Raw genomic sequence first — 25,932 nt, forward strand, 5'->3', positions numbered from 1 at the left:
TTCAACTGTATGTCCATGCATTTTAAGTAACTTTAGTAATTCTTTTGTCTATAATGTATTTCATATTGGCAAGATCAAACATGAGCTTTTCTCAAAGTAAAATTAAACGTTTCCTGTACAAAGCTTTGTCTTTCTTATTTATTTCTTTTATAAAGGGAACCGCCACTTCCTGCCTACTTCTCCTCTCAGGGATTATGGAGACTCACAGGACAGTAGACATCGAAGATCTAGATCTGCAAGTGTTCGATTCGTCAATGAGGCAGACAATTTGGACCAGGTAAGATCACTAATGGGAAGCTATTTCCCTACACAAGCATTACGTGGTTACCAGGCTCTTAAATGTTAAATCAAATGATAAAACTAAGAATTTTACAGCTGTGAAGTGTCCTTTCAATGTTCTGTGCCATGTTTCATGACAGTCATCTATCGTATCTATGAGTGTCAAAAAGTTTCATACAAATTTATCTTTATAGATAAAAAGGTACAGATGATAGTGATGTCAAAAGTTATGAAAATGATTTCTGTAACTTTTTGGGCAACATAGGAGACAGAAATAATATCTGAATATTTAATTAGCATTATGCATATGCTGAAACCTGGTGTAGCTATAGAGGGGATTGCTCTTCTTTAGCTAATAGCACTGGATCTTACTGCTTTTGCCATTCACTTCAGTCTAGTCTGAACTGATCTGTAGTCAGCTAGTTCTTCATTTTAATTCTAAATCTGACCTGTGAGTAGGATAATTTAACTCAGTACTTCAGGCAATTGTTGTGGGTGTGAGAGGACGTGTATAGCATGGTTGATTTTCAGACCTCTCCAGTCATGTCTACCTGCAGACTCTTCAGAAAATATGAATTAACTACTTTAATGTTTTATATTAAGTGAAGGTGTAAATAAATATTTTTTTTTTCTTATTTTTATGATGACTGCTAGTTTATTCCTTATCCTCGCTTTTCATTGAGTGAATACAGCTTTACTGGATCATCAGCTATTTTATAAAAAACAAACAAAACAAAAAAACCCACAAAACACTACAGTGCTTTGAGGAATGTTGAACTCTCTAGAAATAGCCATTTGTTATGACCATAGGCAGAAATTGGGGCAGAGATAGAGTAGCACTACTCAAATAAAAAATAAAGCTTCAGCTCTTTCTTATTTATATAACCACAGCCCCTTTCTTCTGTTCTGACTGCTTCTGGCGAAGGTAATTTTCTAGCGAAATGGATTTTTGACACATTTGAATCTTCGTCCTTCTCAAACTGATGCATTCTGAAAATGTATTGTGTTTGTCAAAGCCTCCTAGGCCAGGCTGAAATTTCTGGTCTGTCACACAGGAGAGAGGCTGATGTCTGTGCCTGAATATTGAGGGCAATCAGCTGGGCTGTGGAAGATTCAGTTTAAAGTCTTGCATATAGACCAAGGAGATGTTATAAGTGAAGGTTTTCCCAAACGGTGGCCCTAACCACTGAGCTGTTTACAGCACTCTGGTGCTTGAACTGTTGCTTTTTTTTTTCCTCCCTTGAAGGGTGGAATTACCTTTACCTTTCTATTCTCTCTCTTAAAAGCTTTTACTATAATGACTGTAATGTTATTATACACATTATATGACTATAATGTTAAGTCATTATAAACTATGTAGTTTATAATGACTATAAACTGGTCTGCTAACTAAGGGAAACAGGAATCTAAATGTGACATTTTATTGAGGAAAATGGTGTTTGTTTTTTTTTTTTCCAACTCTGGAAAAAACCTTTCTAAGGTAGTATATAGAAATCTTGGGCAAAGTAAAATAAAATTCCTCAGTGCTTTGGAAGTTTCTGAAAACATTGTAGTGTTCTGCTTGGTCACTTGCAATTTTACATGCTATGCTTCTATAGTAGTTTATGTAGCTGAGCAGAACTTTGTCTCATTCATACTAGTATTTATTTAGTTTGTCCTGATGCCACCTGTTCAGATATTTCAATTTATCTTGTATTAAATTAAAAAGATGGTACAACGTAAAGTAACTGAAATGAATAAGCTCTGAAGGATAGAAAAAATATAGTCGGGAAACTTGTTTTAGCAAATCATGTACTGGAAATTAAACTGGATGAGCAAGTTTTGTGAAGAGCTGATAGAAACAGAAGCATACAGGCTTCATCCAGGCTGCTCTTCAATTCATGCAATTTTGTTATTTTCCAGATAAAAATAATCTGCTGCACTTCATTTAATATTTTCTTTTTAAAAGCGTGTATATATGTATTTTTGGAATATCACAGATAAAAGCATCCTTAAAATTTGGCGTAATTTCTGTACTTTAATTTACAGCTGCATTCTTTCCACCAGTCTCTTCGAGATCTCAGTAGTGAACAAGTTCGTCTAGGAGATGACATCAGTCGGGAGCTTTCAAGAAGAAACCGGTATAAACAGAATATAACTTCCATGTGAATAAATAATTCTTAATTTCCTGTGTTCTTTTGTATTAAAACAAAATGTTGGAGAGTGGTACAGGTGAAACCAGTACTATGAAAGGTTTATTACCCATAATCTCATCCAATGTTTATATGTATAAATGATGCACACACATTGATTTTTATAGTATATGTGGCTACCTCCCTCTTTTTATACGTGGACAAAAAGACAGGAACTTGGGAATTTCTTTTACTAAAACTTTATTTCCTTTATTTTTCTTGATACTGGAGTCTATTGAGGATAAGCTCTTATGCAGGCCATAATTTTTTTTTTTTTTAAGTATGTGCTGTCTCAACATATGGTGCTTTGTCTAATCACAGTAACAGGAATTAGTCTTCTAATTCCTAGTAAGAACTAGTCCTATTCAAAAGGATTGTGCTGACATGTTCATAATTTTGTACTTGTTGACCTGATACCTAGTCTTTCTACCTAGATGCTATGATGTCTTCACTAGAGGAATGGAAATGCTTTCTATAATGAATTTTCCACTTGAGGCTGGTCTCTAATTATGCTAGGGTTTTAGAAACCGTAGAATGACTCAGAGTAACCTAAAAATCCATGAAATTGTTGCTGCTTAAAATTATCATAGTTGATATTTAGTTTTTGCACTGCAGAATATAAATCTTACCTGTATTTTTCTGTGAAGGACTGATGCAGAAATGAGAAAAACTCTAGCAGAATTGTCTGAAAAGCTTACTGAGTCCCAAAGACAAGAAACGGTGAGTGTGAATAACATGAAAAGATTTCTATTTAATGGTCTAAACAGGATATGGGTTACTAGTATAATGTATGTTTTGGTAATTAGTACTATGTATTGGTGTATATCTGAACAGGATTCTATCTAGGTTAGGATTGGTGATTGTTACCCTTCCATAATGAAATCAGCAAAACAAGTGCCTGTATCTCAGGTGCTTGTTTAAACTGAAAGTGAATGTTTTACAAATATGTATATAGTGAATTTCTCTCTGAGAAATCATGTTTTTAGAGAAAACTGTTGTTTAACTTTGAACATTGGTGTGAACAGATAGCTTTTGAAATATACAAGTTAGTTTTTGCCATGTTGAAGAACTTCCATGATAACCATGGAATCTGAGTAATAATATTGATTCCTCTTCCTCCTTCTCTCCCTGTCCTTTTCAGTCCTTATCTGTGAAGCCTTTTGAAAGGGAAATGTCTCTTGTGGCTATAATTTTATCTGGAGGCTCTGACAAATCAAAGGAGGAAGCGCAGCCATGATGAAGTCTCTTACTTTTTGCCTCTTGCATCTGCTGGAAGGAGATACTCTAGTCTATATCACTCAAATATGGACGAGATGAGCTCTTGAGACGCAAGTCAAAGCAGTATTGCTGTAGGCACAAGGGAAGCTGAAAATCTGGTTAGGAGGTAAAAATCCTGTAGATAGTCCTTGACTTGAAGACTTGAGTCTATGCTTTATGTAAATGCTAATGTGACATCAGTAGCCATGCTAACATCTCAGAGCAAGTGTTATTTTCTCCTAGGTGGATCATCCTTCCCTAAAATTGCATGAATTGGTACTAAAGGACCTGGCAAGAGCTTTAGTGATACATGTGTCACTGATATCAGTATTGTTGGCAAGGGCTGCTTCTTGGCACCAACAGACTTATTAATTGTACTTGTGTAAATTCCTGACTGTAAATGAAATAAGAGAGGGATTCAAGAGGCTGTGATCTCAAGACCAGTTATACACTTAACATGATAGAATCCATCAGTGGAAGATGACTTTCCTCTTCAGCTGTTGTAGAAGAATTTAACAGGCTGTCCTTGTTAGAATGTTAGCACTGTTTATATGGTAAGGAATTCTTTGATGCTTGCAGCTCCCTATGAGTGTTGTGTCCTGCTTCTCATACACTTTTTTTTTTCCTCTGATGCACCAGGAAATTAGCAAGCTCTAAGTTTTAAGCAGGACAGTTCACAAGAAAACAGCTGCTGCAGCTGTCTACACCACAACTGTTCTGTGCTGTTGAATGAGAGAAACAAACCTTCCTCCTCAATCCTCTGGAATGCTGGCAACCACTGTCTTTACATAAATGAAAGAAATAACTAGTTTTGGTTTGTGACCTCCTATAGCAGGATTTCAAGATTTGAAATTGGTTGCTACAATTTTATTCTGAGACAAGCAAAAGATGAGAGAACTGTAACAAAGAAGCCTTCAGTATTCTTCTTTGATATTCCCCTTGCCGTTAAAAAAAGTCTTCTATTTGTGAGAGAAACTATCCTCCCATAAAGCTTTGAAAGCTGAAATGTTTAATGAAACACTTTTAATGAAGATACGATTTCTGCAGTTGGCTGCAGTCACATGGTTTTCCTGGGTAGGACTAATACGACTTCAACAGGAATGTTCTACTCATTGCTGTTTATTAACTGTAGGAAGAACATGGGCAAAATGGAGGGAAAACCAGAAGGGTGGAGGATGGAGAAGGCAGGTCATTCATTTAGATACCTCTCTGGAAGGTTAAAGCAATTGCTGTTTTTCAGTTTGCAGAAGGGTTATGCAGAGAGGAGAGACCTAGCCCTATATGATGGAAGATCAAAAAGTAAATGTCTAGGGAACAATACTAGGATACAAATGCATCTAATGATAGTTCTGTACGATACTACTTTACTTATTAGTTGTGAATTTCTTGATGTGCAAGTGGTACTTCTCTAGTTTTTGTACTTAGTAATCTCTGTGGATTTGTGCACTTTTTTTAAACTTGTCCAGTCTTTGCTATACCTTGTATATTTTTATCTTCTCATCCTTTAGAAATTTCTACAGATAGATTACATACTGTGGGAGGAGCTGCCACATGTGGTGTGTTTTTATTATTTTTATTTACTCTATTTCTTTTTTAAATCTGCTTTTCCATGTCTAATTTTCATTGGAGGAGATTATTAAAAGGTTCTTCATAGGATTACCCTTCTCAGGCTGAAGAATTCTGACATGCATTGACACTCATAGCTGTGCAATTCCACCTCATTTGAAAAGGCTAGCAGTAGTAGGCTAGAGCTGATTGCTTTACCTCTGCACTCCAAAACTGGGTTTGGATACTCTTTCCATTGTTCAAAGCCTAATGATTTATTGTTACACTGATGAGTCTGGCTGCCTGAGTTGTGTAGGAAGAAACACTTTTATTCTTGTAACTTATGAAAAGTTGTGCAGGAACTTATTTCCTCCATGTCTTTATTACTTCACTTCAGAGAGGTTGTTTATCATCTTCAATGTTACCATCTTTTTATTTGCATTCTATTTTAGGGGTTTTGACTGTAAGTTGTCGATTTGAAATCTTGATAATTTGACAGAATGAGTTTGTAGCAGGAACATGTGTTTCAGCTTAGTGTCCTTAAGCCTTCATTTCTGTAGGGACTTGTAACCCATTCTTACAGCTGTACTGTTCAGAATGGTCAGTACTGTATGAAAACTGCTTATATATAAACTACATAAATGTGATAATAAATGTCCAAGGTCTCTTCGATACAGTCCGTCTGAGTTACTTGCTTAGAATTTATTTATTAGAGGTTTATGATTTGAGAGCCTTTTTGATGTTGAAGCTGAGTGCTTTTTTCCCCCTATATTAGAGAGTCACACAACACAATATGGTGGTTTTACTCAGGTGGGCAGCAGAGCTCCACCACAACTGCTCTCTCACTTCCCTTCTCCTCAACGAGGAAGGGGGAGAAAATACAACACAGAGAACTCGAGGTTTGAGATGAGGAAGGTTTAATTAAATGGAAAGGGAATGGGGAGGAAAAAAAGAAACAAAAGAAACAATCAGTCTGCATGGAAGCACAGAGAGAGGGAAAAAAATTATTCTCTACTTCCCATCAACGAGTGATGTTCAGCCATGTCCTGGGAAGCAGGGTCTCAAAACGCGTAGTGGTTGTTCAGGAGGAACAGCCCCGTCCCCCACGAGAGCTCCCCCTTTTATTGCTGAGTGTGACATCAGGTGTTACGGAATATCCCTTTGGTTGGTTTAGGTCAGCTGCCCCGGCAATGTCCCCTCCCCATCACTTGCCCACCCCCAGCCTGCTGGCTCTTGGGGGCTTGGAAGGAGTCCTGATGCTGTGCCAGCACTATGCAGCAATAGACACAACACTGGAGTGATATCAGTGCTGTTCCAGCTATGAGTGCAGAGCACAGCACTCTGTGGGCTGCTGCAGGGAAAAGGTGACTCCAGCTCAGACAGACCCAACACACACAATCAATGCACATCAATGTTAACTTTAATGGAAGCCTTTTCCAGTTTAGCATAAAAAAAAAAAAAAGATGGCTGAGGTGGTGAGGCTTAGCTGGATGTCTCTTTCAAATCAACCATTCCTTGTGACCATATACTTGAGAATCTATGTACAGCTTTGGTAAAAAGGCAGCAGACTCTACAACTTCTGCTGTATCAAAATCTCTTATTTTTATCTAGAAATGGCTCAATAGATGATGGAACTCGTAATTCTATGTTCTCCTCTTACAGTATTCTCTAAGATGCTTCTAAGAGACAATATCCTATACATCTGTTCTTTAACACTAATGGAAACCTTGGGATATGTTCTGAGATTTTTTTTCTTGAAACAAATTTGTATGTTTGAACTATACATTAGTTCAAACAGCTATAGAGGATGTCCATAAAGACCTATAAACAACTGAAAACATGTTTATTTACGTTGTTTATATAAGGTATCCCTCTTGGATATTTTGTTGCCATCTCCTCATATAAAGGCTCATCCCAAACAACATAGAAAGCAACTGCTGCAAAGCACAGAGTTGTTCAAAGTAAGTAGATGCATAGTTGAGATGGTGCTGTTGGAAGGTTAGTGTAGGTTATGTCTGTGGAAAAAGACAGAGATGTCAAGTAAAACAAATCTCACATGGAGTTCATGTGGTTAAGACGTCCCAGAGAGACACAGTTACTTTTAGATAAGTAACTGTCCCTCAGAGGACCTGACATAGAGATTTTTGGCCTTGCAAAGGTGACTGTTGTAAAATGCATTTCATGCATTAGTGTTTGCCATGAGGGGAATGTTTAACTCAATATTCAGAGTGAAATCTATCAAAGTACTTTGTCATTTCTGTGTTTTTATGACTTCTGCTTCAAGTCTGCATTGACAATAAAATAGATAATAACAAAAGCAACAAAGGTCTATTGAAATAGATTTCAGCCAGAAAAAACAGTGGAAAGCTGAAAAATGGGGGAGAAATTTAAGAAGTAGGATACTGCTTTTTGTAAATTAGGCATCCAGCATCTTCTGCAGAATTAAATTTAGCTACGACTTAAATGTCACCCTGGTTTTAAACAGGACATTCTTTTCTTTTTGCTTAATTGGTGGTAGGAGAACTTTTTTTGGTAGCCTAATCCATTTTCATAGATTTTGCTGCTATTTGATAAACCTAACACAGAGATAGAGCTCCTAGTGTCATGATTATTGTTCAGGTAGGCTGTGTTGCTGAAAATACATCCTTCAATCATGTTCTAATATGCACTGAATGCAATAATTTAGCATTTCATGTCATTATGTAGAACCTCCATGTTCCTTGTTACTGTACTTCAGTGAATCACTTGTCTGCACTACGGCTTTTAATCTGGGGACAAGATGTGTATTGTTCAGGTAGGAATGTTGTCCTGAATATGGGTCATTTAGGATAGAGGAAGAGAAGTGAATTTTAGTCTCTTCTTCATATACAACTTACTGCTTACTTGCCTACTGCTTCTAATCTTCCTTTTGTTGTTATCGCTCTTGTTGCATGTCACAGGTTCTGTGACAATCCAAGGAAGATCAGAGAGGCTACAAAATCAGGAAACACAGTTCTCATGGAAGATAATGTCTAAACCACTGTAGATGGGTAACTGTCGTGTTGGGGGGGAACTACATTTTTAGGTAGCATGTTAACTACTTTGTAGAGCAAATAAACATGAACTATTCCAGAATAAAAGCAGTTATTTGTTATAAACCAAGCCCTGTGTGTGGCTTTTAATCTATGAAAGACTCACTTTGTAACAATCACCAAAACAACAAACATAAGCTTGGCACCCCTACCAGAGCAAAAAAAAAAAAAAAAAAAAAAAAAAAAAGTAAGCTTTTTACAATAACATCTGATTTCTAGAAGGGAGTTGCACAAAAATGAGGAAGCTTATTTGAATAATGTTGGGCAATGAGGAAGGTAAAATAGTTCAAGACAATGTAGAAGAAATTGGAATATACTACAGTAAGGACTTTAATGCATTAGAAGATCTGGAGGAAATCAAAAGATACCTGATGGAACTATACAAGGTAAAAGGAAGTCCTTCCAGAAGTTATAGCCAAATGATAGAAGTGGAAAGGTTAGATAAACTTCATCAGCTAAATATAAAAATGGAGTAAGGTAGGTTAAAAATTGTTTGATGAAGAGGTTCCAAAGTTACACACACTGATAAACCCTGTTTAATGCCATAGTGTCACTAGGAGAAAATATGATTAAATGAGAAACGATGTTCAGAAAAGAAAACACCTGTGGAGAAGATGGGAGGCAGAATCTGTTCCTTGTTTTGCATCCGTTTTTACCAGAGAGGCTTCTGGAAAGTTCCAGCGTAGAAACACATAAAAAGATTGGTGTTGGATCTGGAGGGACCTGTGCTTGGACTTCAGCTGTTCCATAGCGTAAATGATAATTAGTTTGGAAAATATGGTGATAGGTGACCCAGTTTGTGGTATTGTGGTGGTGCTAAATATTCCAAAACAGAAAAGGTAAGTTTACTGCATTCCAGAAAGTCTTATTACTAAGCATGGCTAGGACATGAATGTGACATAGCAGCTGTCACAGAGAATGCAGAGGAAGTTGCTAATTATAGTACTTGGTTCTTTTGCACTATTACAAGATACAACATAATAAACCTGATCTGCTGTGGACTTCTGTGCTCTCTGCCTTCTTTGCCTAGTCTCCTCCCTGACTACTTGTGCAACCCTACAAAAACTTATGTTGTATCCTAGCTATGTAAATCTTTGTACAAGAACTCCTATGTTTTTCCGATGTTAAGCTTCGTCACCATACTAGCCTCCTAAATGCCATGTTGCTTTCTTTCCATAACGCTGACTTCCCCACTACCTTTAATTCCTTATACTACCAACATATGTATTTTTTAAATACTAAATAGCCTAATACTTCATTTCAGATTTTTTTAAAACATAAACCACAACTTTATTTCAGGTGTATTTAAAGTACACAAATGACAACTGTGACAGTCATTCCCTAATTTTCTGCAGAGATGCAACAAGTTTAATGATAGTGTTATTTTTTGTTACTGTTAGATAGAATCATTGTTAGCTGTATTCTGTGAATTATTAGAAGTAACAATAAGTAGTAGTTTTCACAATAGAAATGCATGTGTTGTGACATGATCGTTATTTTTATGCATTAGTTTACAGTAATTAGTTATGGCTGCAGAGCGTTCATAACTTACATGAAAGAACATGATTTGATGAAGTACATTTTTTTAACATCTCATGATGGTTTTAAGAGAAAATAGAAAATTCCAAGTTGTGAGCTGACTGCTCATCTGGCTGTGCAAACAAGAAACCTTTTCAAAGCACCACTTCTTGTTATAAAGACAAAATGACTGTTTCATTCTTTTAAACCTAATGTTTTATGATATTCATGAAGTATGAATGTGTCCATAATTATGTATCTGTTGCTACACAACTGTGTTGTTCCTGTTAAAATTCTATATCCATACACATGCATATATCCTAGTAAAAGCTCGCTTATTGGTGAAAGTAGATATGAGAACTTGCTCCCCTCCACACACATCAGAAACTCATAGTTGTACAAGTCTCTTAAATCTTTGTTTTATCTAGATACTGTTTGGTAATTTGGTAATACTGCTTTCTAGTGACTCCTTAAAGCTGTTAGTTTTGAAGTAGGGAGGATACTAATACATAAGTATTTTCCTTGCTCGTCTGTAACTTCAACGATGTAAATTTAATTTGCTGCCCACAAGAGGGTGCTCTCTGCTAGTAGCTTGAAATGCAAAAATAAAGTAGTTCTGGGTGTAGTTTAAAGTTGAATTATTGTACCTGTAATCCAGATTGCTTTAACAATTGACTGGTGTTAGTTATATTAGTTTGAATACAATTTGAAAAAAATATTGGGGAAAAGTCTTATTCATGTAACTATTTTGTGCTATTACAGTCATTCTCATACTTGTCAGTCACGGATTTCTGAGTATGAAGGAGGTGAATGGTGGTCTGTTTTAGACAGGAGATGTGAAGGAAGTGACTCTCCAGAGATTAACCAGACCAGTGGCAGAGAAGCTAGGATTTCTGTATTGCAGCCTCAGCTTAGCCTGTACCAAACTTGATATATTTAGCACTTGATCAGAACCACCACTGTAAAGAAAAATATCATAGATGTAAAGGAAGATATTGCTAACAAAATAGCAGGTCATTTCCTTGCTTGAGTACTCAGTGCTATAAATCTGGTTATTTTCTATACCATTCTAAATCTTCACAAAATACATGTTGTTTTGTTTTTCTTTCTTTCTGTCCCATACTTTTTACTGTTTTCTCCATTTTTCAGTATGTGGTAAAATAAATTTCTCAGTATGTGGTAAAAATGCGCCCTAACTTCCTGCAGGTTGTTTTTCCTTTTGAAGGTGTCAGCCCGGGTAGAAAGAAGACTTCAGGAGATAGAACAAGAAATGCATGCTGAAAGACAGCTTGTAGAAAGGCGCCAGGACCAACTGGGACAGATGTCTATTCAATTACAAGAGGTATGCAAATGAAAACTTCCTGTATATGTATAATTAAATTAGGATCTTGCTGTGTTTTTGACCCTGTACCTGTCAAACTGGCAAAAGTGCTCATATTTTTGGCAGGTTCTTTTAATTGTATCCAACCCACTTCTTCTTGAGTTGATGACCAGATAATAACAAGTAGTCTCTGTTATTTGTGGTGCTGCTCTGAATCATGATACTGATTTAGACCTTTTTGGTAACTGGCACAAACGTTATTTGAAAGAAGAGCAAATTAGACCATGTTAGGCCTTACCTTTTGGAAAACACTCTTTTTGAGAACAAAATAATAGGAATTCTGTATATGTTGCCTCTGTGTACTACCATCCCAAGAGATATTTGTGTGAGAGTTTTGTTAAGAAATTTACTTTTGCTATTGAAAGTAAATTATACAAGAAATAGGAATATGAGAGTTTCTAAGGATACAAAAGGTTTAGAACTGGTCTAATCTTGAATTTAAAACAAGCAGAGGAAAAAATGGTAGCAATAAAACAGGTGAAGAATTTGAGTTCTTGAGCTGTATTTTTGGACTATTTAATTTTTTTCTTTGAGTGCAGTGATACAGATGAATAGATTCAGTATGGCAAACTAAATAAAATGAATAATATAACTTGTTACTATGAAGCATTTAAAATTTATGAATAGTTTTATAAGGTTGTCAACAATGTATTTAAGTTGAATACTAGCTGACTTTTTGTGAATTTGTTCATTGCTTGCATCAGTGTAATTGTTTGACGTATTGTGCTAAGGTGTTTGTCTATTTCTCTGTATTATAGAAATATTACATTTACCATTAGAGATCTTCTCAGTTTACGCTATTTCTCACAATTTTTATATATCCTATATTTAAATAGGCAGTCTTTGCAAAGCTTACAGCTTACAAGGTAACTATTCAGCAACAACAACAAAAATTCCTTGTAAGAAATGTTAGATTTTTGTGTGTAATATATGTTGTCATTTTACCTTTTTCTTACTTATTACCCATTACTTAACAGTAGCATTTACCACAAAGATTGCTTGATAGACAAGTTTCAAGACCAGAGGTTCTCAGAGAATCCAGTGTAGAAATTTACTTATTTCTTGACTGCTTTACACCGTGCATTTGTTAGACTTCATTGTACATTAAGAACAGCAACTTAACACAATAGATGTTGCTGATTTTCTCTCTTATTGTGACATTTGTCATTTGATACTTCTTTGAAACTCAGCTATTGCAGATGCTCTTCTCAAGTTTGCAAGTCTCATTAGTGCATTCCTTTGACCTCTCACAGGATGTACAGAATATCGAGGATCAGCTACTTAATAATGTAGATCTCTTCACTTTTTTTTTTGCATTAATATGACTCTGTACTCACTCAGATTCCTAGGGGGACATTGTAGGTGAAAATATTCTTAATAAACACAATCCACACAGGGTGAGGCTTGCTCCCTAGCTTCTTCTGCAGCTTGACCTTTTGAGCAGCTGTACCTCTTCTGCCTTCCATTTGGCCTGAATTATCAGGAGTATTAGAACCAAGCAGCCAAGGTGCTTTCCAAATAAGTGAGGAATGTTCTTCACTAATGAAACATGAATGCATTTAGGGATAAAACATGGAACCCAAGCCAGTAAACTCAATAGTAAAGATCTGTTCTGGTCCACTGGAAGAAGGCTTGGAGGTGGTGGTAACAATTTAGGTTTCATTGTCCTAACATTTTTAATCGTGTTCATCTTCAATAATAACACTAACCTGGATAGTGGTGGTCTTGGAATGTTTTTGGTCCCCACTCATAACGGTGCATGTATTCAGCCATGTAAATGTGTGAGCAGTTGCTTGAGAACTGAATGTTGTTAATCACTATATTGTTAGAAACAGTTTAATAGGATTGAACTCGCATTGTTGTGTGTACTTTTGCATATACCCTAGTGAGAATAAAGCAAATAGCTAAATATTTTACTGAAGTTATTTGTGTGAAGCATGTCTCTACACCATTGTAAAAAGGAGGTTTTTACCTTGTTATTCTGTTTCTTGCCCTTTGTACTTTGAATTACGAGTTAGATGGACTGTTAACTCTGTCAGTGGCCTCAGTCTTGTGGTGACCATTGCGTGGATTTAATGCTCTATTAAAGTCTCTTTCTGTCCTTTTTTATTTCTCCAAGATTCTTCCCAAGTAACATTACTGGAAGGAGGATAGGGTTTGGACTGAGTTCTGAAATCCTGTCATTCAATATGGCCTGGATAATTTACAAAGAAATGCTATTTAAAGCATTTGTGGCTATTTAATGAAACATTTTTTTCATTAGCTTTCCTGTTATTACATTTCAAACCCAACAAAATCAAATTTAAGTTTTGGATTTGATCAGCAGTTGTTTTAATTAAGAAATCTTGTGATACTTAAAAGTTAAGAGTCCTTATCTCTAGGGAAAGTGCAGTGTCCATAACTGACCACTACTTGTCAGTATTTTACCACCTTAAGAGTCATCTTCCTAAATCTCAGTTATTTAATTATATATTCTCAGGATGTAACTGAACATGATGATACATGTGTTTCTTTTTCTCTTTGTCTGATTTGTCTTTGCTTTTCTCTTGATGTGCAAACTTTTAAATTTTATTTCATTATCATCATCATCATCATCATCATGGTCTGATCATTAACCAAGATGATATCTGGTTATAAACTGACTATAAAGAAAGCTTGGCATATAGTTTTTGCATCTTTAGTATCTAAATCTGTGTATTTTTGAATCTGCATTCAATATGTGCTGTGTGTAGGCAGATGCAAATTTTCCACTGCATTTTTGTATCTTGAGTTGATGTGTATTCTAGGTGTGCTTAAATGCTATTTATAAAGAAAATCTTAAATTAGTGCAAGTCATGCATCTTAACTTTCTTCTATGTTTCCCTGATAGAAAATCTTCTGTTTTGAAAGGAGAACAAATATGTTCATCTTGTCAGTACCACTGAGATGTATATATGGATCACTTAAACAAAATACATTTGTTGTCTAAATTAAGATTACTTTGAGATTCTTCAGTGCTTTGTTTTGAATATAAAGATACCATCCACTTTGTACTGTTTGTTTGCATATATGCTTCCATTTTCTAAAACAAATATAATTCTTAAAAAAGCAGCCTTTAAACAGCTTTTATATGCAAAGAGTGTCCTGGATGGCTTCAATAATTCCTATGCTTGGCTTTCTGGATTTTGGTAAAATGAGGTAGTGTTCGTGCTTTGCTCACTTTAGCTGAACAGTATCATATTTATAAAACATTTTTGAACACACTGGCTGTATTAAGGCAGTGACTATGAGTATGTCTTAAGCTAATAACTTATTCATTTCCTAGTGCAACTGGATACTTAGATCTCTTTGCCTCTCACTGCACGTACTTACTGTGAAGTGCAAGATGCTGGCAAACTTTAAACAGAGGGTGGGGTAGACTGGTCAAAAATGTTATTGAAAAATTCTCTTTTTGCATGACCTTCTCTGTGATCCTTTTAGACAAACATAAACTTGATCTGTGCTCTGAGACATCTGGATGTTTTAATGCATCATTGATACTGGCCTCTTGACTCTGTGTTATGCCAACTATGGCTAGTGGGTTTTGTTTTAATTGTAGTTTGTCTGGCTTGCATCTCTGCATTAGAACACAAGCAGGTTTCGTACATATGTCACTGAATTATCTAGGCAGTCTGTCTTTAAATGCAGTGCATTTAAGGAAGCAGTAACATGGACTGCTAATGTAGCAGGTTAGAGAAAAAAATCAGATTAGGATGAGGTACATTTTTGTTTTATTTTAAAACATGGCTCAAGGTTGATCTTTTTGCATTTTTCAGTTAGTATCAATCATTTTCAATGATCAGTCTCACTTTGAAAAAGATTTCTATTTGTGGTCTGTGCACTACCTTCAAATCTATCTTTATGTGAACAACAAAAAGCTAAGAAGTTAGTAGGCTCAAATATCGGTAAAAGTTATTTTTGTATGTTGCAAATGATTGAGAACTTTCGTTACAGAGGTCTCTGCACAGTTTTCTCCGTATATAAGAGGAAAAGTTCTACAGAATAGGGAATAAATGATTTTCTTATTAAAATTAGGAAGTTTGATGAGGTAAAGTGAGCTGGGGTACACCATGTATATTGATATTCTGATTCTATTTTGTGCTAGTAAAGTCTGTAAAAACACCTTAAGAATTGCTCCCCTGGGTCAAATCATAAGTTTGTCTAGCCTGTCAGAGATGATAGTCTGTTTCTAACTGTCTGAGCAGGACGTAGAATATCTAGCTGGCCCATCCTGAAATCACACTATGAAGATGTCTCCATGTGCATGTTCTCTGCTTTCTTGTGGCCTCCAACCTGCCTGCTGCCTCCAGGGCTTCACCAAGTTACACAAACTCCTTGTCAGCCATCTGCTGGGCAGCCTGGATATTAGTGTCTTCAAGAAGAGGATCTTGATGGGAGAATCTACAGGACTATAGACCAGTTTCCATTCTTTGGTGCTTCAGTGTTTCTAGGTAGAGGTCCCCTGAGCCATGCCTGCCTGCTTTTTGGAAGCCATCAGGCAGGAGTGTATTGGTTTGGGATGATGAGTACAGCAGTTCCTAGTTCCCATTTTTGACCCTTTGACTCCCCCAGTCTATGGAAATAACAAATGAAATAAGATCAGTTGACTCTTTACGTGGCATTTTTATTTTTACCCTTCCTTTCCCAATAGAGTCCTTTCACAGACAAATCTTTAATGGAGAAAAAGAAGAGTGACAGAAGCCAGTTAATAATTATTTAAAAGGGAACACAACAAGGAGGGCAAACTTAAACTTTTACCTATGTAATTTCTGAACCATTATTAAGATCTACTGCTTGTCCAGTTCCAGATGACCAAATAGATGACCAAATATTTGTTTCTTAATGACATATTGATTGCTTAACTGATGGCCTATCTAGCACCTAGTGGAAAAACTTGTATTTTACAGTTGAAGCAGTACATGTTTGATATATTTAATGTTATTGTAAAACCACATTCTTTTTATAGTATTTTAACTGCTATATGAGCTGTTTTATTAATGAAATTGTTATGGGCTTTTAAAACTATATACAGAAAATAGAAATGAATGTCATTTGCTTAGTGTCCATGATATGAAAGACTGCCTTTTTATTTGATGTTATTTATACTTAATAGTCTAAATATCATTCAGTGATCCTGGTAAGTTGAAATGACATTGATTTCTGTGGTTTATTCAATGAATTTGGATGTACTGCTGGTAGTGAGACAAACTTTTTGCCTTCAGTAGGGACATCTTTGAAATTTTTCCTAGTGTTTCTAATTCCAACTCAGTTAAAGCTTAATTTTCCTTAAACTGAATTTAAATTTCTTTATGCTGACTTCCATAGCAAAATCTGCATATGATAATACATATATATATATATGTATATTTTACAATTAATTACTAATTCAGTACCAAAAATAAGGTTGGCATACGGTTGACTTTTTATAACAAAGCTTCTAATTCTGCTGAAAAATGAAGCTGAATTGCAGTTAGTGTATATATACATCCCTAGTAGAGCGAACTAGTACCTCTAATTACTTAAAACAATGATTTTGTGTGCAGTAATGACATTAGCTGAAGTGTTGATCTTGGGTTTGTTTGTTTTTTACCCCTATAGCTTAGCTTTTTTTTTTTTTTTGGGGGGGGGGGGGCTTCTTCATAGAGTCTTTTTGAGTGAAATGGGTGCATCCAGTTTGTGTGCAGTGTTGAGTTATATAGGTTAAGATAGATTTTGAATCTGTACTGAGTAGTTAGAGAAATACCTTAAATATGTTACAGTCTTGCAGTATCTGATTATGAATCAGTAAGACGAAAGCCTAATTCTTTATGTAGCATAATATTTTCAGTGGCATAGTTATAATAAATAGCTTCCACAATCTCAGTTTCTAGTATAAACTGTTCAGGCAGGAGAGGAAGCCAAAATATACTGAAACCCTTATGTTTTATGAGATGAGGATATAAGGCTGTATAGACATCCATTTATTTTTCTCCACAAAGTTACTTATAAAAGCAAAACTTCTACAGTTGAACTTTTGATCAAGTGAAAACCTTCCTTAGTTTTCAGTGAAGAGAAAATGTTAAAAAATTGAATGATATTGTACTAATGACAGGGAAGAGTTTCAGAGGTATCTGTTTAAGGATATACTCCTATAAAATGAAAATAAATTGCTGCTCAGAAAGAACAGACTGGAAAAAAGGCATTTTGTTCTGGACGGGCTATGTGTTTTTGTTGTTTGGTTGCAGTTTCACCAAGTAATGGTGGAAAGGCCAGGTGTACTTATGCTATGTGATACTGGATGAAAATCAAAGGTCTGAAGATCTCTAATGAAAGTGTGAATGAAATGCTAGTGTGAAAACTGCTTGGTGATGTTGACAGCAAAGAAATGTTTGACACAATTTCTCAAATTCAGAGTAAATTATGTCAGCATAGCTAGTGATGTCGTCTTGTGTTTCTACCTGCTATGTATGATAAGCCAATGGCATCGTTATGGCTTGGGATGCCCAAGCTTGGGTTATTTAGGTTGCAAATCTCATGTGTCATTAATATCTTTGATATCTGCTGCATTCCTTTTCAAGTTATGGTATATGCTCAGCAAAAAATGTTGGTTTAAAGAAGGAAGAGGTTTCAAAATTGGTGTTCAAGGCAACTGTATGAGATGCTTTAGAAAATGTATATAGCTGGTTTTAGACTCTTCAGTCAGAAAGGGACAGGAAAAGTCCCTGTGGTTGGTTGGTTTATTTATTTATTTTTGAAGTAAGGCATGACAGTGGCAGTAGCTTTAGATCAGGAATGTTTCAGTTAATCCTGTCTTAACAATGCACATCTAAGCATTTGTCAAGATTCAGATAAAATTAACTTCCTTTTTTTGGCTTCTAACACAACTTTATAGTAGTGTTTTCCTTACTGCAGTATGTTGTATTACATGTGACTGCATATTTTATGTTAGAGAATATATTCTCCTTATCTGAGATGTTCACAGTTTATCTGTAGGGATTCTCTTCAGCTTTTCAGTCCTTCATCTCACAATGTTTAGGGTCAGTCTTGAGCATCTGTGAATCTATACATCGGAAGGATGTTAATGCTAATTTTGACTTTGTATTTGGCCCAGTTCTGTGCATGGGTGTGTTTATGCATGGACTTATATTTATCTTTTCATAACAATGTACATTGGCTTCACCTAGAAATATTAGACAAAGTCAGAAAGCACTTGTCTAGATCTCTTCTTATACGTGTGAGTAGATTGTTTTCTTTTAACATACTTATAAGGAAGACTTCTGTAACTTCTGTAATGAAGTTCACATTATATTTTTCACTTTAAAGGCTTTAAAGAAACGAGATGCTAAAGCAGCTGAAACAGAAGAGCTCATGAAAAGTAAACTCGAGAAATATGAAAGTGAAAAGAAACGAGTAAGTCTTAATTTTATTTTTTTTATTTAAATGTATGTTATATGTTGTAGTATATGCTTCCTCTTTCAGAGAAAGCAGTGGGATAGAACTTTCTTTCATCTTTAAGATGACTTGGTGGTTTTTGTTGTATCAGTCACACAGTGAATGCAACTATATTGAACTTGTCTTTCCTACAAAGCTTTTTAGTTTCATTGTGTTTCTTCTAAAAAGTACTCCATCCTGCCAGATAAATAAATTTATAACTTGTAGATTATCCTTGATTTCTTTTTTGATTTGTTGTTGAAAAGACAAACAGATGCAGTTTGCTGTCATGTATTTACGGCAGCTCAAAGGTACAGCTTTTCTTCGTCCCAGCAGTTAATGCATATTTTGTTATTTTGAAACCTGGTGAATATTAAGTGCTCTTTTTACTGACCTATCTGTTGACATATTGCTTTCATCCTGTTTGTAGGAAACAAAATTCATTATATTTCTGTCCCTGCAGATTGCTAGTGCAATGTTGCACTTTTGCTGGCTTTTTTTGTCCACTTAGCTTAACCTTTTTGTCAATGCTTCCAAAGTCTATGCTAAAGCTTTTATTCTAAACAATCTATGTATTGTTACCCTCTTCATTCCATTACTTCTAGTCCTATTTATTTTGCCTGTTTGCCAGCCTCTTAGTAATCACAAAAAGGATGTTATCTCTGCAATAACAATTTCCGCTTTCAAAACTATTTTCATTTCTATGTGCATCTTTGCAATCTTTGAGCTATTTGTGGCAGAACTCACAAAATATTTCATAACTTTTTTTGTTTTTGGAAATGGTAATCAGTTTGACTACTTCTGTTTACATGCTTTTAAATTCCCTTGATATTATATTTTGGGGAAAATTCTAATTGTCTGAAAGTCCTGACACGTCAATTTTTCAGTCATCTTGATTCCAGAATAATTGTAATATCTTTTTGAACAACATGGAGAAACAATTTACTACTTACCACTTGTACCAATAAGTGTCAATTTTAACATTTTTATGAATGAACTGTGTAACAAAGGCTTCAAATGTGAACTCATTCTCAATTTTTATCTGAATTTGAATGCATGGCACAAACCTTGGAACAATTTTTAAAAGTTTATTTTATTTTTTTAACCTAGTAAAAAGTTGCTTTCATGCTTTTTTGTTTTGTTTTGAATATATACACCACTTTATCTTCACGTGTTATAGAAAAGTATATAAAAATTATAGACTAAGTTACATTTTCATCGTCTAATTTAAATAAATATAGCAGAGATTCAGTACAAGTGAAAGCTTGCTTTAGAGTTTTGGACAAATTGAAATATGGTGAATATTATATCTTAATTTAAGTAGCTGCTTACACTGATTAATTTGCACCAGAAGTAACTAGGTAAGGTATATTTTTTTCTATTGATGCATACTTCAATTTTCTTCATAATTTTTCTGTAATGAAAGCTTGAGCAAGAATTGGAGCAGTCCCGGAAAAAGTTGAATCATTCAGAAGGCAGTAGAGAAGCTCTTTTGCATCAGGTAACTGCTTTGGGGTGGTGGAAATCGTAAAGCTTTTGTATTTGCCTATGTCATAGTCTTTTTGATTAATCTTCCTTTCTCATATTTTGATAACATTGCTTTGGGAAGGAGATACAGAGAAAAAGGTTTGAGTCTAAAAGAGACTGAGACTGATTGCTCTTGATACTTTTTCTCTTTTCCAAACTTTCTTGCATATATGTTCATGTATTAATAAGAACAGTAGTAGCAGTTATGGTGCTTCTTACATACATAAACACATTATTTGTAACTACCCTTCAGGGTATGCTTAAAAACAACTTCTGTATTAGTAATTATTGTACAAATTGCATAACTTCAGATAAACCAGTGACATAGATGTATTGTGTGCATATGAGGGGGAGACAAACATTGGGAAAGCAATCAAAAATGTATTCTAAACAATACCTACTAATGCACATATGGCTGAATTTAGAAGATGAAGGAACCTGGATTATAGCATTAGAAAAATGTCCTTTTTCCTAAATGTCTCTAGCCCATCCTTCTTTCAGAGGAGCTGAAGAAGAATACATGTATTGAGATAGGTAGGGAAGGAACAATTTGTACTTATCTGTTAGAAATAGTTGTTTCACTTGTGCATTTAGAAAAAAATTGAGATGGCTATATTACTGTTTTGAATTTAACTCATTGTGCATGACATACATATTGTAACACATATGGGTAATACTAGTTATTTTCCTTCAATTCATGCTAAATCATGTCTGTTTCCTTTATTTTCCCATATGCAATGTCATTGTTGCAAGCATTAGACTATATATAATAAAAAATAAATATGTAACCCCCTGTATGTTTCTTGAGAATATCAATAATGTATATTTAATGAGCAGAATTTACATAAAGTATATTACTTTTTATATAGATATCTTCACTAACAGTGTAGAAAGTCAACTGAAACACATAAAATGGTATTACTTTTTTCTAAAGAAATTGATGCTCAGCCATGATCAACCTAAAAGACTAAAATCATTCCTTTTGATTTGAATAAACACTTTCTGGCCAATAACTAGGAACTATGTCATTTGTCTATCGTTTATGATCCGCAGCACTCTTGAAATTTCTAAATATTGCTTGTACAGTCCCTTTTTTTCTTTTACAATTTAATAAAAATATCTTATTTACTCCTTCACTCTTATTTTTTGTTAAACATTTGATACTTCTACACGTGTTTCAGATTGAAGATCTTCGTTCGCAACTTTTGAGAGCAGAAGAAGATCGTGTAGAGTTGCAACATCAAATTTCACGTGTTGCTATGCACCGCCAGAGCTCCCAGGATGTGCAAGAAGATGAAAGGAGAATTAGAACAGGTACAGCTCTCAAATTTTGCACTAGATGCCTACAAATTAGTTGACCTGGACCTTAATTCTGTCATCGAAGTTCCAGTTCCTTTACTGTTTCAACTAAAACAGCTGATGAAGTTCTCAGCTTTAAGTTAATAAGTACTGGCGACTGAGTATTTAACAAATAAATATAAATGACAGTTAAAATTTAGGATGAAATACCTTGATTTCTGTGGTTAAAACAAATGAAGTGTATTACAGAAAATTAAAGGAAAGTGGATGGTATGTTTACACTATTTCTAGTTCTATTTATATATTTACACTATTCTTCTGAAATTGTACTTTTCAGTCCATTTGCAGTTTAAATCCTGTCATCTTGAAAATCATAACAAGTCCATTATGTAGCTGGTTATAGACAAGCTGCTGAACTTCTGGTAGAATTTCTAATGAGTAACAGCATATTCCAGAGTATTTATAAATACAATCTAGTATGATTCAGTCCAGGGCTTCTAATTGCAGTTTGAGAATTTTGGAGATGGAGCCATGATACTTAGAAGAAAAATTCATTTAAAAATTTCAACATGTAGTTGTGAATTAAATTATAGCTTTAGTGAGGACTATATTATTAGATATCTATCTGTATTTAAACTTTTCAAAATGTAATCAAAATGCATTGGAGAATGTCTTTTTTTGTCTTTCTCCTCATTAAGAAGGAAATGGAGTCAGTATTCCTCTATTATCTTGAGTAGCACTAGTACAGTGTCTTCGTGGTTTAATTGTTTAATTGGTTTGGTTAATGACTTCAGCTATTGAATTATCTTGATTATTAAAACAGGACTTTGACTCCCTTTTTTAACAAATCTCATACAGAGTCCTGGAAAATGGTATGTGGCTTATGTTCAGAGTTTTAATACAGGATAGTCATTTTAATAGCTTCTGTTCAGTCACTTGGATGTTAGTGTATCTGCTTAAAAGGAAATTTATTTGTAACTGTTTTTCTTGTTTAGCTTGTCTTGAAAGCATATTTTATTTTTCCATTTGTTTTGTAAGAAGTCCTGTGTAAAAGCAAGAAAAAATATGTACTTGGAGTTATTAAGAGACACACACACAAGAAATGAAAATTAAAGCAATTGTTTTTCCTTACTGCATTATTTCTCGTTCTTCAAAGATGCATGCAAAGAATACAGACTGATTTTTTTTTTTTTGGCCTCCTTTAGCCATAAACAACTACTAACCTTTGAATTTCTGGCTGAGGATATTTACAGCTTATTCTCATCAGGAATGTCTTTTGTAGTATTGAAACATATAATTCACAGATAGTAACACCTCCTGACTTGGAAGTCACACTGATGGGATAAAATCTTGGCCTTGAAATTTGTGGAAAATTTTCATTTGCACCTGAACTTCCCCAGTAGTTTCTTCTTTTTTTTTTTTTTTTTCTCCAGTAAAAGGCAGGGGGGATATGGGAGGAAACCCTAAAATAACTGGATAATAATAAGCCCCAAAAATACTGTCTTATTCAGTGGAAGGTTATGATATAACTATAGCCATTTTTCACACTTCAAATAAAATCAATAGCTGTATAATAGTCGCATGTAAAGAAGAAAATTGCCAAAAGAGAAATGAGTGAAAAAAGTAATTTTCCGTATTTCTGCTGGGCATATTGTTCTGTTCCTACTGTTTTATAGTTGCTGAAAGATATGAGAAAGAAAAGCAAGAACTGGAGAAATATATTTTGGAGCTTAAAGCAAAGCTGAATCATAATGCAGTAATGTCAGAGGTGGAAGAGTTAAAGAAATGCATAGAGCGTAAGGACAAGGAGAAGGCACAGCTTGTAACACACATAGAGGTAAGTTTTCTTTGTAAGTTGTTTCCCATATCTTTAAGATATGTGATATACCAGATTAGGAAGCAACCTTTAAAATTGAGTGACTGTCATGCTCTATTGAGTTTATTCTATGAATAACATTGAAAGGTGATCTGAGCTTGCAGATTTTTTTTTCTCCCATCTCTTTAATAAACCAAAGAAATAAAGTATTTATTGTTGCCCCTGAATTCATGTATTGTATTATTTTATTATTTGTTTGTATTGTTTGTCATTTTATGATGTCCAAATAAAAGGTGATCTGATTTTGTCATCAGTTGCCATTAATAGTGGTTTGTGGAATTAGTTTTATAAGTTAGTTTTTATTTGCTTAGCCCCCATTCTATCAATAGTAATTTCAAACAAACTGGAATTCCTTGTTCTATGAAATGTTGAAGTACAGTAACAAAAACAGTTTGTAACTTCTATTTTTTCACTATTAGATGTGATGCAATGATAGTAATAATTATTAGCATACTTATTTATGGCAAACACATACAATGTGTGGGGGTGGTTAGATACTGGAACAGGTTGTCCAGAGGGGTTGTGGGTACCCCCTCCCTGGAAGTGTTCAAGGCCAGGTTGAGTGGGGACTTTCACAGCCTGATTTAGTGGAAGGTATCCTTTCACATGTCAGGGGGTTTGGAATTAGATGATCTTTAAAGGTCCCTTCCAACTGAAACCATTCTGTGACTCTGATTTGATACGGTCCACCACAATGTCCTTTCCTCTAAGTTGTAGGGACATGGATATGATGGATGGACCATTTGCTGGACAAGGAATTGCCTAGATGACCACATCCAAAGAATTGTGGTCAACGTGTCCATGTTGGAGACCAGTGATGAGCGATGTCCCTCAAGGGTCTGCATTGGGACTAGGCTCGAGAGATGGGCCCTTGTGAGACTCATGCACTTCAACAAGGCCAAGTGCATGGTCCTGTAACTTGGTTGAGGCAATCCTAAGCACAGATACAGCCTGGGTGATAAATGAATTTAAAACAGTCCTACAGAAGACTTGGGGGTACTGGTGGATGAGCTGACAATGTGTGTTTGAAGCCTAGAAATCATATATATCCTGGGCTGCATCAAGTGTGATCAGCAAGTCAAGGGAGGTAGTTTTCCTCCTCTGCTCTGCAGTCATGAAACCCCATATGGAGTACTGCATACAGCTCTTAGGCCTCCAACACACGAGAGACACGGACTTGTTGGAGCGAGACCAGAGGAGGGCCACAAAAATGATCAGAGGGCTGGAGCACATCTTCTATGTGAAGAGAAGCTAAGAGTTAGAGTTATTTAGTCTAGAGAAGAGAAAGTTCTATGGAAACCTTATTGCAGCCTTCCAATACATAAAGGGGAACTACTCTTTCAAGATGGGGAGAGTCTCTTTATCAGGATGTGTAGTGATAGAACAAGGGTTAATGATTTTAAAGAAAGAGGGTAGATTTTGATTAGACATTAGGAAGAAATTCTTTACTGTGAGGATGGTTAGATACCTGGAACAGGTTGTCCAGGATGGATGCTCCTCAAGGGGAATGTTCAAGGTCAGGTTGAATAAGAATTTGAACAACCTGATCTAGTGGAAGGTGTCCCTGCCTAGGGATGAGTACAGGGGTGTTTAAGCTAGGTGATCTTTAAAGGTCCCCTTTCAACCCAAATGGCTCTCTTGTTCTTTGTACAAAGAATAACAGTGTCTATGTCACTGGAATTTCAGTTGGGAGACTTTTAAATTAAACGTTAATTAAGATGTAAGAGGTGGCAGCCTTTTTAAGACAGGACATTTCTGTGGTTTTGCTTCCTGTCTAGATTAGTTATTGTAGTGAAATCCCTTAACAGATGTGTTTCAGAACCCAATGAGGGATTTCATTAGTTGACCACATAAGGTTTATTGTATTGAGGTATTTAGTAACCCAGAGGTTTTGTATTTTGTGTATATTTTTCTAATGAAGGTACTGCTCTTTGAAATAACATTGTATCACTTTGGAAATTCAAAAGTGATGAGCTACTTTTGTGTGTTATCATAGATTTACAGGCCTACACTGTTCAGTTTACTCTTGGCTGGTTTTCCACCGTTCTGTTGTCAACTTTTGTGCTAATTTAAATCAAATACCTCAAGTTGTGTTTGGAAAAAAAATTTAGTCTCAAAATAAGTTCTTACATACTTTATGTAAGTTGGCTGTTAAAAAGGCTTTCAGAAGATCTAGGCTGCCCTCAAGAGAAAACAGCAATCAGAATGCATTTCTGATGCCCCTTAGCATTTATGTTCTGGCTGACCAATATATCTCTAGACTAATGTGAAGCATGCTGTTTTTTTTTTAAATTTGATTTTTATATATTTTTTTTAAATTTGTTTTTGTTTTTATTTTTATTTTTTAATTTTTGTATGGTCTGAGAAATTCCAGTTACTTGGGTGGGGGGAGTTAGTAGGATACAAAAAACCGGAAAAACATCTTTTAACTTCTGTTTGTAAAACATGCTTTTTTAAGGGTCCGAATGATGTTCTAATACTAATTTCCTGCTCTGTGAAAATACTGATGGAAGAGGGCTAGCCAGGGTCATTGTCATTGCTGCAAGTTAGAAATCTGACTTCCCTGATTATCTCAACAGA

The 25,932-nt window shown here is 35.2% G+C and overlaps 1 protein-coding gene across 6 annotated transcripts in view; it reads left to right on the top strand.

Moving 5' to 3' along the window:
* The window catches only part of CEP128 (centrosomal protein 128), a 117,846-nt gene that overhangs the window by 8,598 nt on the left and 83,316 nt on the right, over positions 1-25,932 (top strand). For all 6 annotated transcript variants that reach the window (XM_027459567.3, XM_038179444.2, XM_072038398.1 and 3 more), the window contains exons 5-12: positions 156-277; positions 2,308-2,399; positions 3,098-3,170; positions 11,067-11,183; positions 18,543-18,629; positions 20,077-20,151; positions 21,359-21,491; positions 23,153-23,313. In XM_027459567.3, the coding sequence (XP_027315368.2) occupies positions 156-277; positions 2,308-2,399; positions 3,098-3,170; positions 11,067-11,183; positions 18,543-18,629; positions 20,077-20,151; positions 21,359-21,491; positions 23,153-23,313 (860 nt within the window). The remainder of the gene's footprint in view (positions 1-155; positions 278-2,307; positions 2,400-3,097; positions 3,171-11,066; positions 11,184-18,542; positions 18,630-20,076; positions 20,152-21,358; positions 21,492-23,152; positions 23,314-25,932) is intronic.

Source organism: Anas platyrhynchos, chromosome 5, assembly GCF_047663525.1.
Source record: "Anas platyrhynchos isolate ZD024472 breed Pekin duck chromosome 5, IASCAAS_PekinDuck_T2T, whole genome shotgun sequence".
Taxonomy (NCBI): domain Eukaryota; kingdom Metazoa; phylum Chordata; class Aves; order Anseriformes; family Anatidae; genus Anas; species Anas platyrhynchos.